Source organism: Palaemon carinicauda, chromosome 14 (assembly GCF_036898095.1).
Source record: "Palaemon carinicauda isolate YSFRI2023 chromosome 14, ASM3689809v2, whole genome shotgun sequence".
In the NCBI taxonomy this organism is placed as follows: Eukaryota; Metazoa; Arthropoda; class Malacostraca; order Decapoda; family Palaemonidae; genus Palaemon; species Palaemon carinicauda.
This window is the reverse complement of record NC_090738.1, coordinates 21597338-21613807: the sequence shown is the minus strand read 5'-3', so window position 1 is coordinate 21613807 and position 16470 is coordinate 21597338. Positions and strand designations below refer to the sequence as shown.

At 45.4% G+C, this 16470-nt stretch overlaps 1 protein-coding gene across 2 annotated transcripts in view; it reads right to left on the bottom strand.

The window, feature by feature from the left end:
* Positions 1-16470, bottom strand: part of LOC137653473 (early endosome antigen 1-like) — a 157218-nt gene that overhangs the window by 120989 nt on the left and 19759 nt on the right. For both annotated transcript variants that reach the window (XM_068386901.1, XM_068386902.1), the window contains exon 2: positions 2243-2314. In XM_068386901.1, coding sequence (XP_068243002.1) covers positions 2243-2272 — 30 coding nt within the window. In that variant the 5' untranslated portion in view covers positions 2273-2314. The remainder of the gene's footprint in view (positions 1-2242; positions 2315-16470) is intronic.

Here is a 16470-nt window from a genome sequence, read left to right as displayed (position 1 = left end):
CGAGTTCAAGATTTAAGATGAAGATAAAACACCTGCATAGCGAAAGCTCAAAACTAGAATAAAGTACTTCACCAATTAGTTGTGAAAAAACTCCAGTTTAGCAACAGCGAGTAAGTACGTCTTGTCGATAGCTCGACAGAGAGAAAATTGAGTCTTTGTTTACATTGAGTACTGGGTATCTGGACGACAGATGGCGCTGTTGGGCGCACCCGCAACCTGTGTAGCGATCGCTGGCGAGTTTTTACCGTAGAGTTGTCTGTCGGGCAACAGAGTTGCAGCTATATAATCACCGGCTAAGTTAAATATTGAAAAATTATGTTTTCCTAAAAAACTTGGTTGAATGAATGTAATAATGATGATAATAATAATAATAATAATAATAATAATAATAGACAGAATATACTGTACATTTAAACTTAGGTCACATACAAATACTGTACAGTAAGCAGTTACAATAATGACTAAAAAATACAACTAGGTTAAAAATATAAATGAACAGCTAATCTCTCTTTCTATATTATTGTAGACAAAATGATAACGATGGGTTAAGCTACATTACTGAATATGATTCACAGGTGGAGACAGCAAAAATACTGCATCATTGCTTGAAGATGGAAAAAATTATAACACCAATAACATATAACACAAATACAAAATAAGCAATGAAGCTGTAAATATGCCTTTTGCCACCATTCATTTTTTATAACATGGAGCCTTAAAATACGTTATGTAATTCTCTTGCATGGCACTTTCAATTCTCTTCATTCATTATACTATAAGCATTCAAAGTTGGTTTTATATTTGTAGAGTTCCCTCTCTGGTTACAATATTGTCACCTATTTACGTTCATTGATTGATTTGTGTGTTTCATCAAGTTACTTTATTTGGTTGTTTCATATGTTTCTGCAGGTTTTCTGTTATTCAAATGTATTGGTGTCTTTTAACTTAATTGCCATCCTCTTTTATCCATTACTTCTCATATATACAGTAGTTTATTTATTTCCTGATTTCCTTCCCTTACTGGGCTAACTTTCCTTATTGGAGCCCTTGGGCTAATAGCATCCTGCTTTTCAAACTATGATTTTAGCTTAATTAATAATAATAATAATAATAATAATAATAATAATAATAATAATAATAATAATAACAATAATAATACAAATAATAATAATGAAATTATGAATAGTCAATATAAGCATAACTTTTTAATAAACTGATGGGAGTCTGTATACTGCATCAACTATAATAACTAAACAAGGTACAGTATATGTCTATGACTGGGATTTGTATATAAAAGGGCTAAAGACAAAACAACTATGTAGGCTAAAGACTAATTGATTTCTCATTTAGAAGACATGAAACCTTGTTCACTACAACATTTGAAGACAGTGGGCATCCATACTGTACCTTCTAAAAAATGTTATAGGTCTTCCAATTTTACATCGTTCCTTAGGACACCAGACACAGTACAAAATAACCGTGCTGTCTTTACTAGAGTGTGAAATCAAGATTTCAAGACACAGGCAAAGCACTGAATACTGTATTGGAGATACTCATGTGCTTTTATTTCATTTGACAATAATGATGCTTGTGATGCAAAGAGTGAGGGAGGAGGGCCTCCCTGTAATGATGGCTACTTACCTGGGAAGAGGACTAAAAGCCTTCTTTTGCCTGCTAATAATATTTTCTTGAATAACACCCGAGCATCTTGGGCATTGTACTATAAGTAAAGAAAGAGGTTTGTATACCTTATAGACATATAAATTGAGTATTATAGTGAATAATAGGTTAGGTAGAGAATCATGACGGCTTTTTAATTAATACAATATTTGCCAATATACTACTGTACAAAACACAGTATTAGTAGTACTTGTACTGTATTTACTGTCTACTTGGACAAAGTCAGGACACTGAGATAACTGTTCAATTAGTGTAAAAAATGTCCTAAAAAACCACGATATTGTTTTCCATTTCTCACAGCTACGGAAATGGAATCATGTACTGCTCAATGCCATAAGGCAAGTGACCTTAACCACTATTAAAGAACAGTTACTTAGTATTACTATACTTGCATGAATTTAAATGGTGCAAAAAATTCAGTACTAATAAAAAATATTATCCTTTACTGTACAGTAGTGTATATGCCAAAATTGTATTGAAAAGAAACAACAGGTTTCAAAGCCAGGCCCCATAATAAAATTAACTTGAAAAAAAAATATAAATAAAGCAGATAAAAGCTTACCTTATTCATGAAACTTTTCAAAGAATTCATGGTTCCTGAAGACTTAAGAGGCTTCAAATACCAAAGAGAATCCTGAAAGATAAAGAAAAAATTTCTTTTTAATACTAATTTGCCCACATGGGTAGTCGTACCTTAAAGAGTTAAAAATCCATCTAATGAAACACCTTTCTAAAAAATTACAAGAATGCATTAATCACTTTATAAAATCTATTCTCGAACATGCCACGATAGGTAGTATTTACAAATAAGAATAATGTCTGTGGTTACAGCATGAATCTATAATATATGTATGGAAATCCACCCAGTTGGTGGTGTATAATCTCTTCAGTTTTAGTTTCTATCTTTAGTACAGTCTCTTGTTTGGAAATACTTAGAATTGATAAATTTCTTTAATCGATGTTGTAGATACTATCATCATGAATGTTTCTACTAACTTCCCTCTAAATCAACACTTTTCTACTCTCTTTGGTATCCAAGGTGTCTGTTTGCTAGCCTTAGTATGGTTAATCTTTCCACTACAGGTTCTAATTTCTTTAAGCTTTTGACTTTACAGATCTTTCCCTCAGAAATACTGTACTTTGTTTACTTATTCCCTCCTCTTCTTAAACCAATCAATATCCATCTGCAACCATGACAAATACTGGCCACATCACATCAACCTACAACACATTAAATAACTCTTTATACTGTATGTTTACGAGGGATATATCATAGTATATCACCTAAATATATTCAACAGCTCTCTAGGTCAGGTTGGGAGTTCCTGTAGTAGTTCCAAAGCTCACTCAACACAAGTATGACCTTGCATACTATGTTAAGTTACATCCCAGTTTTCACCTTTATAATTCATTGTGCTTTAAGGAAGACCAGAATGGGGAGTCATGATGCAATCCAGGTAAAAAGGGTTGCGGGGGAAGGAGTAAGACCCAGAGATATAAGTAATGTTATGGTAGTTGCAGTTAGATTAAGATATGGTTATGTAATGATAATACCCACATTTCCATAATTTTTCCACTATCTAAATCTTTGGTTTTGCACTGAGGTCCCTTCAATAATGTTACACAAACTATCATAAAAATCACAAATTTTTATTGTATTTTTTATTTTTCTTAGCTATACAAGCTTGAGTCCCTTAATAAGATTACAATTTCAGCATAGCTGGAACTTGGCTGTTAAAATTTATAACAAGGTATCATTAGTTACCAAAGGGTGTCAGGGAAGCAACATACCCCACCTCATCAGCACACTTGAGTAGCCACTTTGACCTCCACCAAGGACTTGTGGGGTCATTGAGGTGGGAAGCGTAACTTAAAGGACTCAGGTTTGTACAGTTAGGAAAAATAAAAATTAATTTAAAAATTCTTTATCTATTCCTATACATGTACAAACCTTCCTCCTTTAATAAGAGACTTATCATTAGGAGGGAAAATGTTCCAATAACCAAATCAGCTGGTTTAATATCCCGGGATGTCAGAATACTCGAACCTATAGAAGTGCAGGAATTTTGACTCCTGTCCACCTCCTAATAACCTGAGAAAAGTTTCTCAGGTGATAGGCCAAGTTTCTGTCAATAGACAGAAGGCCAATGAGTTCAGTTCAATACATTACCTGGAGGATACATCCAAACGGGGACTTTTAGACTAGATATCTTAGCCCCAAAATACCACAGAAGGACCCACAGTATATGTATAGTGTTGTATACATTGTGCCCATCAGGAGGGATACTTCTATCTTTACAAGTATAGAAAAGTTGCTCAGTATGATAGCTTACCAGCATCAATGTCCAATCCAGCACACAAAGGCCTAACTGCTGCACCCCAAGGACAGGGAAAGAAAAGATGAAAAAAGCCAAGAAATTCTTACCTCTTACCCTAGCCTTATATCCCGCCCATTATTGGACGAGATGTTCCTTATCTTGTGAAGGAGCTATGTTTGTTGCACAACCTGCCGAGTAGCTACCACTGGTCCCAGTGAGAATGCGTCTAGTGACTTGTGGTATACTCCTGCTGATAGAGTGATGTGAAGGTTGTCTGGTGTTTTCAGGCTCCAGCCTTCATAAATTACATCACTGACAGGTTATTCCTGAAGGCTGGCGTTAATCCAATCCCAACATCGAAAGCGTGAGCCTGAGTGGTTTCCTCTGGATCTTTAGCCTGACGGTTTCTCAAAGCCAGAAGGATATCATGCTCCTGGAGATCTTCTTCTAGGAAGTGCACACGCTCAAGAAAAGATTTTGGTGCTGTGGTCTGAAGGGTTGAGTCTGCTTCAGGTAGTGTCATAGTGCCCTCACATGACAAAGAGGCAAATCATCCAGATCATTGGTGACATCCATCAAGGAAGGAGATGGAGACCTCGAACCTGGGGTCCTGACCGGTGGGGTTCTGTATCCCTGCAACAAACTCAGGAAGAAAGGAGAGCTTCATCTTCTTCTATCCCTCAGAATAACTGATGACATAAGAAAATCCATGAAGCTCACCTAATTATTTTTCCAAGGCCAGAGCAAGAAGGAAGATCATCTCAAGTGTCAGATCTTTATATGATGCATGACTCAAGAGGTTCGTATATGAGGGACCTGAGAACTCGGGTGACATCCCACACAGGTAGTATGAGTTCCCTAGGAGGAAAAGACTGTCAGAAGCTCTCCATGAGCATATACAGCTCCCATGAAGATGAAAGGTCTAAGCCCTTCAGTCTAAAGAGTTGGCTCAAGCCGAGTGATAGCCTTTCACCACTGAGACCAAGAGGAGCTTCTCAGCACTCATAAAGGGAAGATCTCGTAGCTCAAGCAAGCTATGATGATGATCATAAGTCCCTCTTCCACTAGAATCATAAACTGGGAAAGCTGTGGGAAAGCTGGAATGAAGTAGATGCCAGAAGTTTTATAATGTGAAAGTAATTGAAAAACAAGAGCAAGAGATCAAATGATAAGGAAAACCAATTCCGCAGTGACTGGTCACACCAAGATCGTACAATTGGTGACAGAGCATGTGAAGATCGGTGGCAATATAGAGTCTGAGATTGGAGAGATTGTGAGCAATGTGATAGTGTCATAGGTTCGGTTATTTGTTACGTTCATACTACTTGTTGATCATACACTCCCCCATGTTTCTGCTGGGTTGTCGTCTCTTAATATTTCCAAAGAGGGAAAGGAAGGAAGGCAACGACTATTATCCTGCACAGAGGTGCATATGTTCGGTTTCAAATGAGACCAAGCAGTGATGGCAAGCGTGTAAACCTCTATATTGCATACCAAAGTGTATTCTCGGGGAAGTAAACATTCCTGTTACTAAACTCCTTGTCTCACGTACGTGGTGAGAACATACCAGGATTGTCCTCCAAGGTGGAAATGCTCTTGGTATATACCAGTGGTTCTCTCAACATTCTTTGAAGTCTAAGCATTACTGGAGCATCCAGGAAATATCCAGGCACAGGTGATGAACAAGGAAAGCTGTCAATGTCCTGACCAGTAGTTCTTATGCTTGAGTCTTGCACGAGACCTTCTGTATCTCATACCGAAACATCTTTCCAGGGAAGGGAGGGTTTCAATAAAGCACTGCTCCACCCACACCACCATATTGAGGAATCAGTCATTGTCTTGTAAGAGTGACAATGGAGTCCTCTCACATAAGGGAGGTTGTAGTGTGTACATCCTTCTGGGTGAAGAGGTCTCTCTGAAGCTTTCTGAAAATCCTAACCGACGGTGTGCGTACTTGTTTACATATGGGACCGAGGTAGCAGGAGCATGAACACCAGTACCTTGTACTGATCCACCTACTTGTGTTGGGTTGGCGGGTGGTACTGCACAACCCTCTCACGCATGCGTGAGGCAAGAACAAACAAAGTCCCATAAAACTTAGAACAATATGTCTTCACATTGGTTTCTTCCTCTCTTTTAGGGGTAGCTGCTATTGCATCCAAAGGCTCAGCAGCTCAGGAAAACCCTTCTAGTGTATTCTCGTATCAGATCAAGAACGGAATCGGGGCAAAACTCTGTAGAGAAAGGAACAACAGCTTGAAGGTCAGACTCCTCTAAGGCCAAGATGCTCCTAGCTCTCATGCCCTCAGAGGCTGGAGAAGTACTAAGTGCTTAAGTTTCTGATGGGAAAACGTAATAGCATGGCACTAAGTGGCTCTTAGGAACATTGTGTGCAATGTAGTGTCTCAATGATCATTAGAGCTTTCAGAGCTGTCCTAACCTCATCATCTCCTAGGAACTGTCAGAAAAATGGAAAAGAGGACAGCACCCTTTTATCCCAATCGAGGGTACAATAGCAATGTCCTGTACGAGACTGAGTGCCGGCAACAGGTGACTGAACAGGACAGCTATCCAAAAGCAACAAGAATGTGGATATTGGCAGATTGTACAGACGACTGTTACACAGCTATACTCATCAGCAAAAACCATAAAATCTCCTCTTCTTTAACTTCCCTTGCATAGGATGATCTGCCAGTATATTACCTAAAAGAGTTGAGGGTGCCGGAAATATGTCTGTATTACCCGGCAGCTTAAAACGTATGGCTAATCAGTGTGCTGGCAAAGGGGGCGGGCTTCCCTGCCATTAACTACAGACATCCGTTATGAATTTTAATAGACAAGTTCCAGCTGAAATCATACTCGCATTAAAGAATGAGGGTTTGTATTTGTGTATGAACAAATCCATGTCAAAGGTCAATTCAGTAATGGGAAAATTTTCAAACTTTATCTAAATACTGTACACCTACTATTCCTAGCCTGAACCAACCTGGGACACTACATTGTACTGAATTGGCCCTTGGGAACCTTGCCCCTAGATTAGGAAGGCAACTTTACCACAAGACCCAAAATAAATGCTATTAATCCTGGGATAGGGTGGCCAAAAATCTCTCATTCGCATACAATCAGGAATAAGGGTATACAAAAAATTTGCCAAATATCACAAATTTTAAGTAATTTGTATTTTTCCTAACATACTTACCGAGAACTACTTTCTTAGGAGTTACCTGGAATCTCCTCTCAACCGACCAGAGTTTTGTGTAGTCTACCCTACTTCTGTTTTCTGTGGGGACTAACCCAGGCGTAAGGAGAACGTGCCCTGAGGGTAGTCCTGAGCTAGGTCGGCGTTAGCTTGGGTCTCGCTCATCAGTAAGTTCTTAGGATGGTACAAAAGGTTCTTCAAGGGCAGAAAGGCACTCGGGGAAGGTAGGGAGGGCCATTACCCGAAAGTAGTTCTCGGTAAGTATGTTAGGAAAAATACAAATTACATAAAATTTGTGATTTGTTCCAACACAGAGACTTACCTAGAACTACTTTCTTAGGAGACTTACACTTTAGGAAGTGGGAGTGTCTTCCTGAACTTCAGACCAAGCTAACCAGACGTCCCGTAACCTAGATGTGAACTAGGTTGCAAAATATAACGGAAAACGAAAGGTAGGGAAAACTACACAAAGAGCTCATGGTAGTGTCTAAGTACTCACCCTTTAAAAAATTCCATGATGCTGAGTCCTGTGACGAAGTTGTAGAGACGTGTCTTCTTTGGTTTGTATGTGGGGTTATCTCCGAGCAGGGATAGGAAAACGGGGACTAGGGTGAAAAGGAACGAACCTGAGTCTCTTGGTTTTGTTATCCGCGATTGTACCTGGGGCTTCACCGTTAAATCGCTTGGAGCGCGGAGATGACTGTCCCAATAGAAAAACCGTCGAAAGATCTCCTCGAGTAATCCTTGAGATAATGTGCTGTGAAGGTCGACTGATTCGACCAGGTGCCTGCTCGAAGGATCTGGCCCACCGCCATGTTCCTCTCAAAAGCTAGAGAAGTACTTAGACCCCTAATGTCATGGGGCCTGGGAGTACCTGGCAGGGGCAGTCTCTCTTCATTATAGGCTCTGACAATAACCCGTCTCAGCCAAAAGGAGATGGTATTCTTAGATACCTGCTTTTTCGTAACACCCGTGGAGACGAAAAGATTTTTGATACCAGGGCGGAGATGGGCAGTCCTCTCAAGGTACTTTCTAACGGCACGGACGGGGCACAACTTCAAATCTTCTGGATTCCCTGTCTTAGGAATGGCCGGCATTGAAAATCCCTCGAACTTCGGATCTCAGACCGCTGGATTCTGAGTTTTTGCCACGAAAGAAGGGACGAACTTGAGGGAGATTTCTCTCCACCCCTTCGAATGAGAGATGTCGTAAGACAACCCATGGATCTCTCCTACTCTCTTAGCAGAGGCGAAGGCCAACAAGAAGACCGTCTTGAGAGTGAGATCCCTGTCTACTATATCCTTCAAGGGTTCGAACGGGGGACCACTTAACATTTTCAATACCCTTGCCAAGTCCCACTGCGGCACCCTGGAGGCCTGAGGAGGGCAAGCTTGTTCGAAGCTCCTGATGAGCATAGAAATGTGCCTAGAGGTGCCCAGGTCGATGCCCTTCAGTAGGAAGACTTGGCCCAAGGCTGCACGGACCCCTTTGATAGCCGGAATTGACATGCCCACTTCGTCTCTGAGATGCACTAGAAAATCCGCAATATCTGGGACCGAAGCTTTGAGAGGCTTGATGTCCTTTGAGGCACACCATTTCGTAAAAGTGGCCCATTTCGCTGGGTAGACCGCTGCTGAAGACCGTCTCAGATAACGTGACATCTTTTCTGCAGTTCCTGTTGAATATCCTTCCTTCCTCAGGAGCTGCTCGATAGTCTCCAGGCGTGAAGGCGTAGAGACTGAGGATTGTCGTGGAACCTTAGAAAGTGTGGCTGCTGTAGAAGATCTGGCCTGTCGGGTAGAGGCCACGGAGGAAGACATGCCAGGTCCCTTAGATCCGCGAACCACTCCCTCTCCGGCCACCAGGGTGCTACCAAAGTCATCTTTAAGTTTCGGGCCGTCCGTACTCTGTTGAGCACTTGCCTGATCAATGTGAAGGGGGGAAAAGCGTACACATCGAGGTTGTCCCATTTGTGCTGAAAAGCATCTTCCAAGGCTGCCTTTGGGTCTGGGACAGGAGAACAAAACACGGGGAGTTGTGCGTTCAGCCTGGTTGCAAAGAGATCCATCACCGGCGAGCCCCATTTTTGAATGATGAGTCTGGCTACTTCTGGGAGGAGGGACCACTCTGTTCCCACTATTTGTCCTATCCTGCTGAGGCCGTCGGCTAGGACGTTCTTTTTGCCTGGAATGAACCTTGCTGAAATCACTATCTGGTTCGACTCTGCCCAATCCAGGATCTCCAGAGTGAGATCGCACAACTCCTTTGATTTTAGACCTCCGTGTTTCTTTATGTACGCGACTACTGTGGCGTTGTCGCACATCAACGCCACCGTGTTTCCCCTTAGAAGATCGACGAACTGTAGGCAAGCTTCTCGGACTGCCTTCAACTCTAGGTCGTTGATGTGTTGCCCTTTCTCCTCGTCCGTCCAGGTTCCTCTCGTCGTCTCGTTGAGATGTGCTCCCCACCCCTCTTTGGAGGCTTCTGTGAACAGAAGCATCTCGGGAGGCTCGGTTGCGAAGGGCATCCCCTTGAGAGTATTCGACCAACACTGCCACCACTCCAGGGAGGGTATTGTCTCCGGCAGGACGAGGATTAATTTGTAGGGCGAGTCTACTTGGTTCCAGAGACCCTTCAGGTTCCATTGGATGCTCCTGAGCCTGAGCATCCCTTGGGGAACGAGTTTCTCTAACGACACTAGATTCCCTATCAGCCTTTGCCAGTCTTTGGCTCTCCTGGGTTGTCTCGAAAGGAAAGGCAGGAGGATCCGTTCCAGGTTGTTCACCCGGTCCTCTAACGGAAAGGCCTTCACTAGTCGGGAGTCCAGTGTCACCCCCAAGTAGGTCATCCTGGTGGAGGGCGACAGATTCGGTTTTTCCCGGTTGATCGTGATACCCAGATCCTTGCAGAATTGAAGTAGCTTTACACCTTGCTCCTTCAAAACTCCCTCTGAGGAGGAAAGGAGCAACCAGTCGTCCAGGTATCGAATGAGGCGAATACCCCTCTCGTGAGCCCACACCGAAACTGTCGTGAAGACTCTCGTGAATACCTGGGGAGCTGTTGACAAACCAAAGCAGAGAGTCTTGAACTGTAGGATCTGGGCACCCCACTTCAGCCGGAGAAACTTCCTGCTTGAGGGGTGGACCGGGATTTGAAAGTATGCGTCCTTGAGGTCTATGGTCATCATGTAGTCCCCTTCCCTCAAGGACTGCAAGACCGACTTCGGGGTGTCCATTTTGAAGTCCGTCTTGCAAACAAACTTGTTGAGGGCTGACAGGTCTATCACCGGTCTCCATCCCCCTGTCGCCTTTTCCACCAGAAAAAGTCGGCTGTAGAAGCCTGGGCCCGGATGTAGGACCGCTTCCATTGCACCTTTCTCCATCATAGTGGAAACTTCTTCCTGAAGGGCTGCCCTCTTCAATGGGTCCTTGGGTGCCAGCCACTCCGCCAGACTGGCTGGAATCAAAGGTGGAGGATCCGTTAAGAACGGGAGTCTGTACCCTTCTTTCAGTACGGATACTGTCCAGGGCTCCGCACCGTGAGCCCTCCATGCTTGCCAATGTTGTCTGAGGCATCCCCCAACCTGAGGCTTGGGCAGGAGTAGGGGGCTTCCCACTCTATCTCCTCCTGGAGGAGCGGCCTGAACGCCCTCTCCTGGACGCTGAGTATGCTGTCCTAAAAGAGGCAGACGCTGCTGGGGCTCCTCTACGGAGGGGCTGTGGTGGTTGAGCCCAAGAGGTAGATGGAGCGTCTCTCCTCGTCAGGCTAGGAGAGGCATGAGAAGTAGAGGGTCCATCCGACATTGACCTCCTGTAAGCGGGTCTCCTCACGGGGTGGGGTCTGGGTGTGCTCACATCCTTCCTTTTCGAGACCTTTTCCATGAGCTCCTCCAACTGTTTCAACGGAAACAGGGAGTCACCCAACACAGGTAGGCTCCTCAAAGCCCTTGCTTCTCTGTCAGGGATCTTCCGGGAAAGCTTGGCCAAGATCGTATCCCTTTTCCGAAGTACCCAGTTGGCTGACAGGGCAAGAGACTGATAAGTTAGGAACTTCAAGGTCTTTCCCCCGGAGATGATGAGTTCCTTCAGGAGGTCTTGTTTCGCCGGGCCTGTCAAGTCGTAGGTGGCTTGCACACCTACCAGAGTGGAGGCCCACCAGTCCAACCAGGAGGCGACGTGGACCAAGTCTTTGAACATTTCCTCCATCATTGCAGCCTCCGACTGTGAAAAACAAATCGGGGCTGATGCGGCTCTGTCTTCTGGGGCACCCTGGCTCAATACTTCCAGGGAAGACTCTATTTTGCAGGCTCCCAGTCGCTGTCCTTCTGGGACATAAAACTTACTCTGGGACATGAGTCCCTGTAGTAACTTTGAGGAACTCTGTGACTTGGGGGCTTCGGCATTGCCCGCCACAATCTTGTCTACGTGGGCACGGGCCAGAACCAAATCCCTGGCAGCAGGCAGTGCCGGGGAGGGTTTCTGCTGCACGGGGGCCTCCATCAGCCGATTTAGGCTGGACCGCCAGGAGTCCTCGTCGGCTGGAACAGGTTCTTTGATCCGGTGATGTCTGCGTATAAGGCCTATCACCCTACGATATGCCGAGTCCTCGGTTGGGGAACTTTCCCTGTCGTCAGCAACACCCTCTGCCTGATTCCGAGGTGCCGGGTCAACGGGCACTCCCATCAGTCGTCGTGGCTCGGACTCAACGAGCACCTCCCTGCGGTGGTAATGGTCTGCGCCGATGGGAACTTCAGCACTAGGCCCGGGTGTCGGGACGGGAATCGCCGTGTCGGCGAGGACTACCGTCCGTAAAATGTCTTTGGAGGACGAGGACGCGGCTTCCGCGGGCTGGCCCGACGGAGGAAGCCGTTCCTGCGAGTCCAAGGGCCGAGTCAGCTGTGCTGACCCGACCAGGCTGCCCGTCCGAAAGCGCGGCTCCCCCCGCTGGGCGGATTGAGCCAGAAGCTTCGCGGCCTTACGCCTACCTGAAGAGGCCTTCTCGCTCTGTTCCTTGCGAGGGTCATACTTGTGGCTGGCCGAGGACCTCCGTGGAGAATAGTCTCTGGACCGGCGACTTGGAGAACGCTGAAACTCGCTCCTGCGGGGAACGAAGACCCATTCACCATTGGGGGACCTACTCTTCCTGTACTTCCTCCTCGGTGACCTGGATCGTCTTCTACTATACCTTGATCGGGACCTTGAGCGGGAGCGCCTGCTCCTGGATCTCTCCCTCCTCCGCCGGCGCCTCCTCCTCGCTTCACCCTCCGAAGAGACGGCCTCCGAAGATCCCGACGATACTGCATAACCTGACCGACGGACGGGAGCGGGGGCAATGGAGGTCTTCCCGATCTGTTGAGTTCCAGAGGTCGAGGGTTGTAAAAACGAGTCAGGAACCGCCGTCAGAGGAGCTGGAAAGGAGGTCGGTCGCAACACGCTGGGGAACCAGGAATCTAGGCCATCCTCCATCCGCAACGGGGACCTACCTGGCGTTTTCGGGAGCTTCCACCCAAAGGGCTCCCCTACCTATCCTGGACGCTATCAGCTGCTGAAGTACCTGAAACACAGGCCCAAGACGCGGGCGAAGAGACAGGAACAGTGTTACTCCACATGGGGTCATCGGAGGAGACGTGTCCCCCAATCACAAGGGCAGAGTCTCCAAGACCCCCAGACAAAGCACTATCAGGCCCCCCCACTAGCCTGTGACGGTCCAGCAATCCCCACATCATGTATATTAGACTCTTGGGGAAGAGCCATCGGCACCTTCCCCGCAACGGACTTACCTCGTCCCCTACCCTGGGTAGGGGAAGAAGGGACAGAAGCCCCGTCAGACCGTCCACCTGGCGACGGCCATGGCGAAGAGATGCTTGCCTTCCTGGGGGATCGTTTAGAGGATTTCTTCTTCTTTGTGCTATAACGCACCCACTGGATTTCATTCCAGCTAACACACTCCGAGCACGTATCCGTCGGCGAACACACTCTACCCCTACAGGAAGAGCAAAGGGAATGCGGGTCCACCTTCGGCTTGGATAGGAACGCTCCACACGACTTCCCGGCTCTAGGCCCAGGACAACGGCGGGTCTGCTCCATCACAACACAACCACAAGACACAGGCACGAAGGGAAGGGATAAGGAAAACACTTGGGAAACACAAGGGAAATACGCGAACGCGCGAGAACACAAGGGAGAGCACAGAGACACCATGCGGTAACCACGTGGGACACACGAGTCGGGGACACAAAGGGTCGCAAGAGAATGGAGAGCGGCGTGATGGTATCACGACGCGACCAGAGAACTTACTGACGAGCGAGACCCAAGCTAACGCCGACCTAGCTCAGGACTACCCTCAGGGCACGTTCTCCTTACGCCTGGGTTAGTCCCCACAGAAAACGGAAGTAGGGTAGACTACACAAAACTCTGGTCGGTTGAGAGGAGATTCCAGGTAACTCCTAAGAAAGTAGTTCGAGGTAAGTCTCTGTGTTGGAACAAATATACAATATAGGTGACCTGACTTTAACGGCTACCCTAAACTCAGCAAAAAAATGCAGTTCATACTAATGAAGGCTTATACTAAATGCAGCAAGAAAGGGATGATAGGAGAAGGCCCTAGGTCTTAAACAGTAGACCAAAACAAGATGTCTGGAGGGACCGAAAAAGACCCATCCCATTATAGAAACAGTCCCCGAACCAAGAAAAAGGATCTCTTAACGCAGGGGACAAAGGAGCAACATGAGTCTCTTCAGTCACAAGACTCATGACTCCACTTACTTACCCTCTGCCTCCGTTATTCTTTCTCTGTCTCTGTTTCTATATAAATTGGAGTACAGTATTTCTTGGAAGAAAAGGTGGAGAGAGGTGGAGGCAGTGATCTGTGGAGATATGGAATTAGTGGGGAAATCCATTCAAAACCAGGTGATCTCCCTTATCTGCATTTTTTGCTGTAATAAGAGTAGTCTATTTAGGTTAGGCTATATTAGATTACATCTAGCTCAGGCTGTTCAAAGCACTAATACTTTTACTAGCATTGGCTTTGCAAAATAAGGTATACGTATATGAAAAATAATGGTCACTCAAATAATCTTTAAATTCTTGCCAACACAGAATGGAACTTCTCCAAGGATAGAAATGTGGTCATTTATATTTTCTTTTTATACAGTACAAGAGGTGGGCGAATAATTAATTATGTATTTACTTATCAAAATAGGATAGCTTTCATCATATTCAACGTACTGTAGTTTTTATTCGGATAATATGACAAATTCGTAAGTAATTTGTATTTTTCCTAACTATACAAACCTTAACTATTTAATAGGGGTTATTACTTTCGGCGTAGCTGAAATGACAAGCCATTAAAATTTTAACGAGGGTTTACTACCCCACCGCTAGTTAGCAAGGGGTAGGGGGAGTAGCCTGCTACCCCTCCCCTTACACACAACTGTGCTTGAGCTCACTTTGCTTGGAGGTAGGACTTCAAGGGGGATAGGGCTGGCAGGCAAGTTTGATTAAATAGCTAAGGTTTGTATAGTTAGAAAAAATACAAATTACCTACGAATTTGTCATCTGTTCCGTAACTGACATACAAACCACGCTATTTAATAGGGGTGACTCACCCATTAGGAAGGGTGGAAAGTCCCTGCCAGTACTGGCTTTTGGCTTTGCCCGGGGACTCAATATTTGAGTGTGTTTGCACTCAGCAATAAGGAGTCCCTGCACCTCGCTAGAACCTTGCTACGCAAGGACTGCGGCCTACGCAAGCTGTGTGTGAAGGTAAAATAAAGTGTGACTCGTCCTAGGAAGTTCACCTGTAGTCCCTTAGAAGGAAACTTTAGGCTAGGACTCTCCCAATATCACCTCGTCAGGTTATGGGGACGTGACAGTATTATCTTAATACTCAGAACACAAGGAAACATGGTTTACCTGCAGTGGTTTGAGGTCAGCTGTGCAGAGAACCCAGGATGCTGCTTTCCCCAAGAGAGGGGAGGATGGAGAAAAGAGTAAGGGCCAGACAAATCTTTTCATTAATGCAGACTAAGACCGGTTAACAATGCCCTCAACCTTCTGCTACTTGTCAAATAAGGAGCCTGAGGTTTTAAACCAGCTGTTGTGCAGCCACCACAGGGCCGATAGAAAACGTATCGAGCCTCCTGTGGGTCACGTCGTGCAGGTAGTGGGCTGTGAAGGTCATCTGACGTTTCCACACCCCAGCTTGAAGGACCTGCGTCACTGAGAAATTTCTCTTGAAGGAGAGGGACGTAGCTACGCCCCTGACATCATGAGCTCTAGGGCGACGTGACGGAGGAGGGTCTGGATTCAGGGACAGATGGATCACCCTACAAATCCATGCCGAGATGGAGTTCTTGGTGACCCTTCTCTTAATCCTCCCAGTGCTAACAATGCTTGCACCTGGGGACGGACTGCAGCCGTTCTTCTGAGATATAGCCTCAGACTCCTTACTGGGCACAGTAGGAGAAGGTCTGGGACATCTGTTACAGAACGGAGACTCGAATCCAGAAGAAGTTGAACCGAGCATCCGGCACCCCCTGATTTTGAGTCTTAGCACCAAACTCAGGGACGAATTTGAACGTTACCTCCCCCCCACACCCTTGCATGGGTGATGTCATATGAGAGACCATGAAGTTCATTGACTCACTTGGCCGAAGCCAAAGCTAGTAAGAACACCGTCTTCCAAGTTAGGTGGAGAACTGAAGCCTGGCATAATGGTTCATAGTGAGGTCTCTTAACCCTTTTACCCCCAGGCTCTTTGGAAATTTCCAACCCTTAACCCCCAAGGGGTTATTTTTTTCCCAGCACATTTTGCAGTATATTTTTTTTAAATTGCTCTAACAGCCTTAATTTTTGTCATAGAGAGGTCAGGTTGGTCTCATTCTCTTGGAAAATGCCTGAATTTTTTCAAAAAATTATCAAAAATATGAAAAAAAAATTTGTTATAGCATTTTTTTGCATGGACGTACCGGTACGTCCATGGGGGTAAAGGGATGGGTTTTGTGAAACGTACCAGTACGTCCTTTGGGGGTAAAAGGGTTAAGAGACCTGAGAACTCGAACCACGTTCCATGGAGGAGGTCTCACATCCGACTGAGGGCAGGTAAGTTCATAACCTCGTATGAGTAGGGAAAGTTCCAGCGAGGAAGAAAAGATCATTTCTTTGAGCCTGAAGGCTAGACTTAAGGCTGAGCGATAGCCTTTCACCCCCGAGACTGAAAGGCGCATTTTCTTCCCGCAAATACACGAGGAACTCTGCTATTGCTGGAATAGTG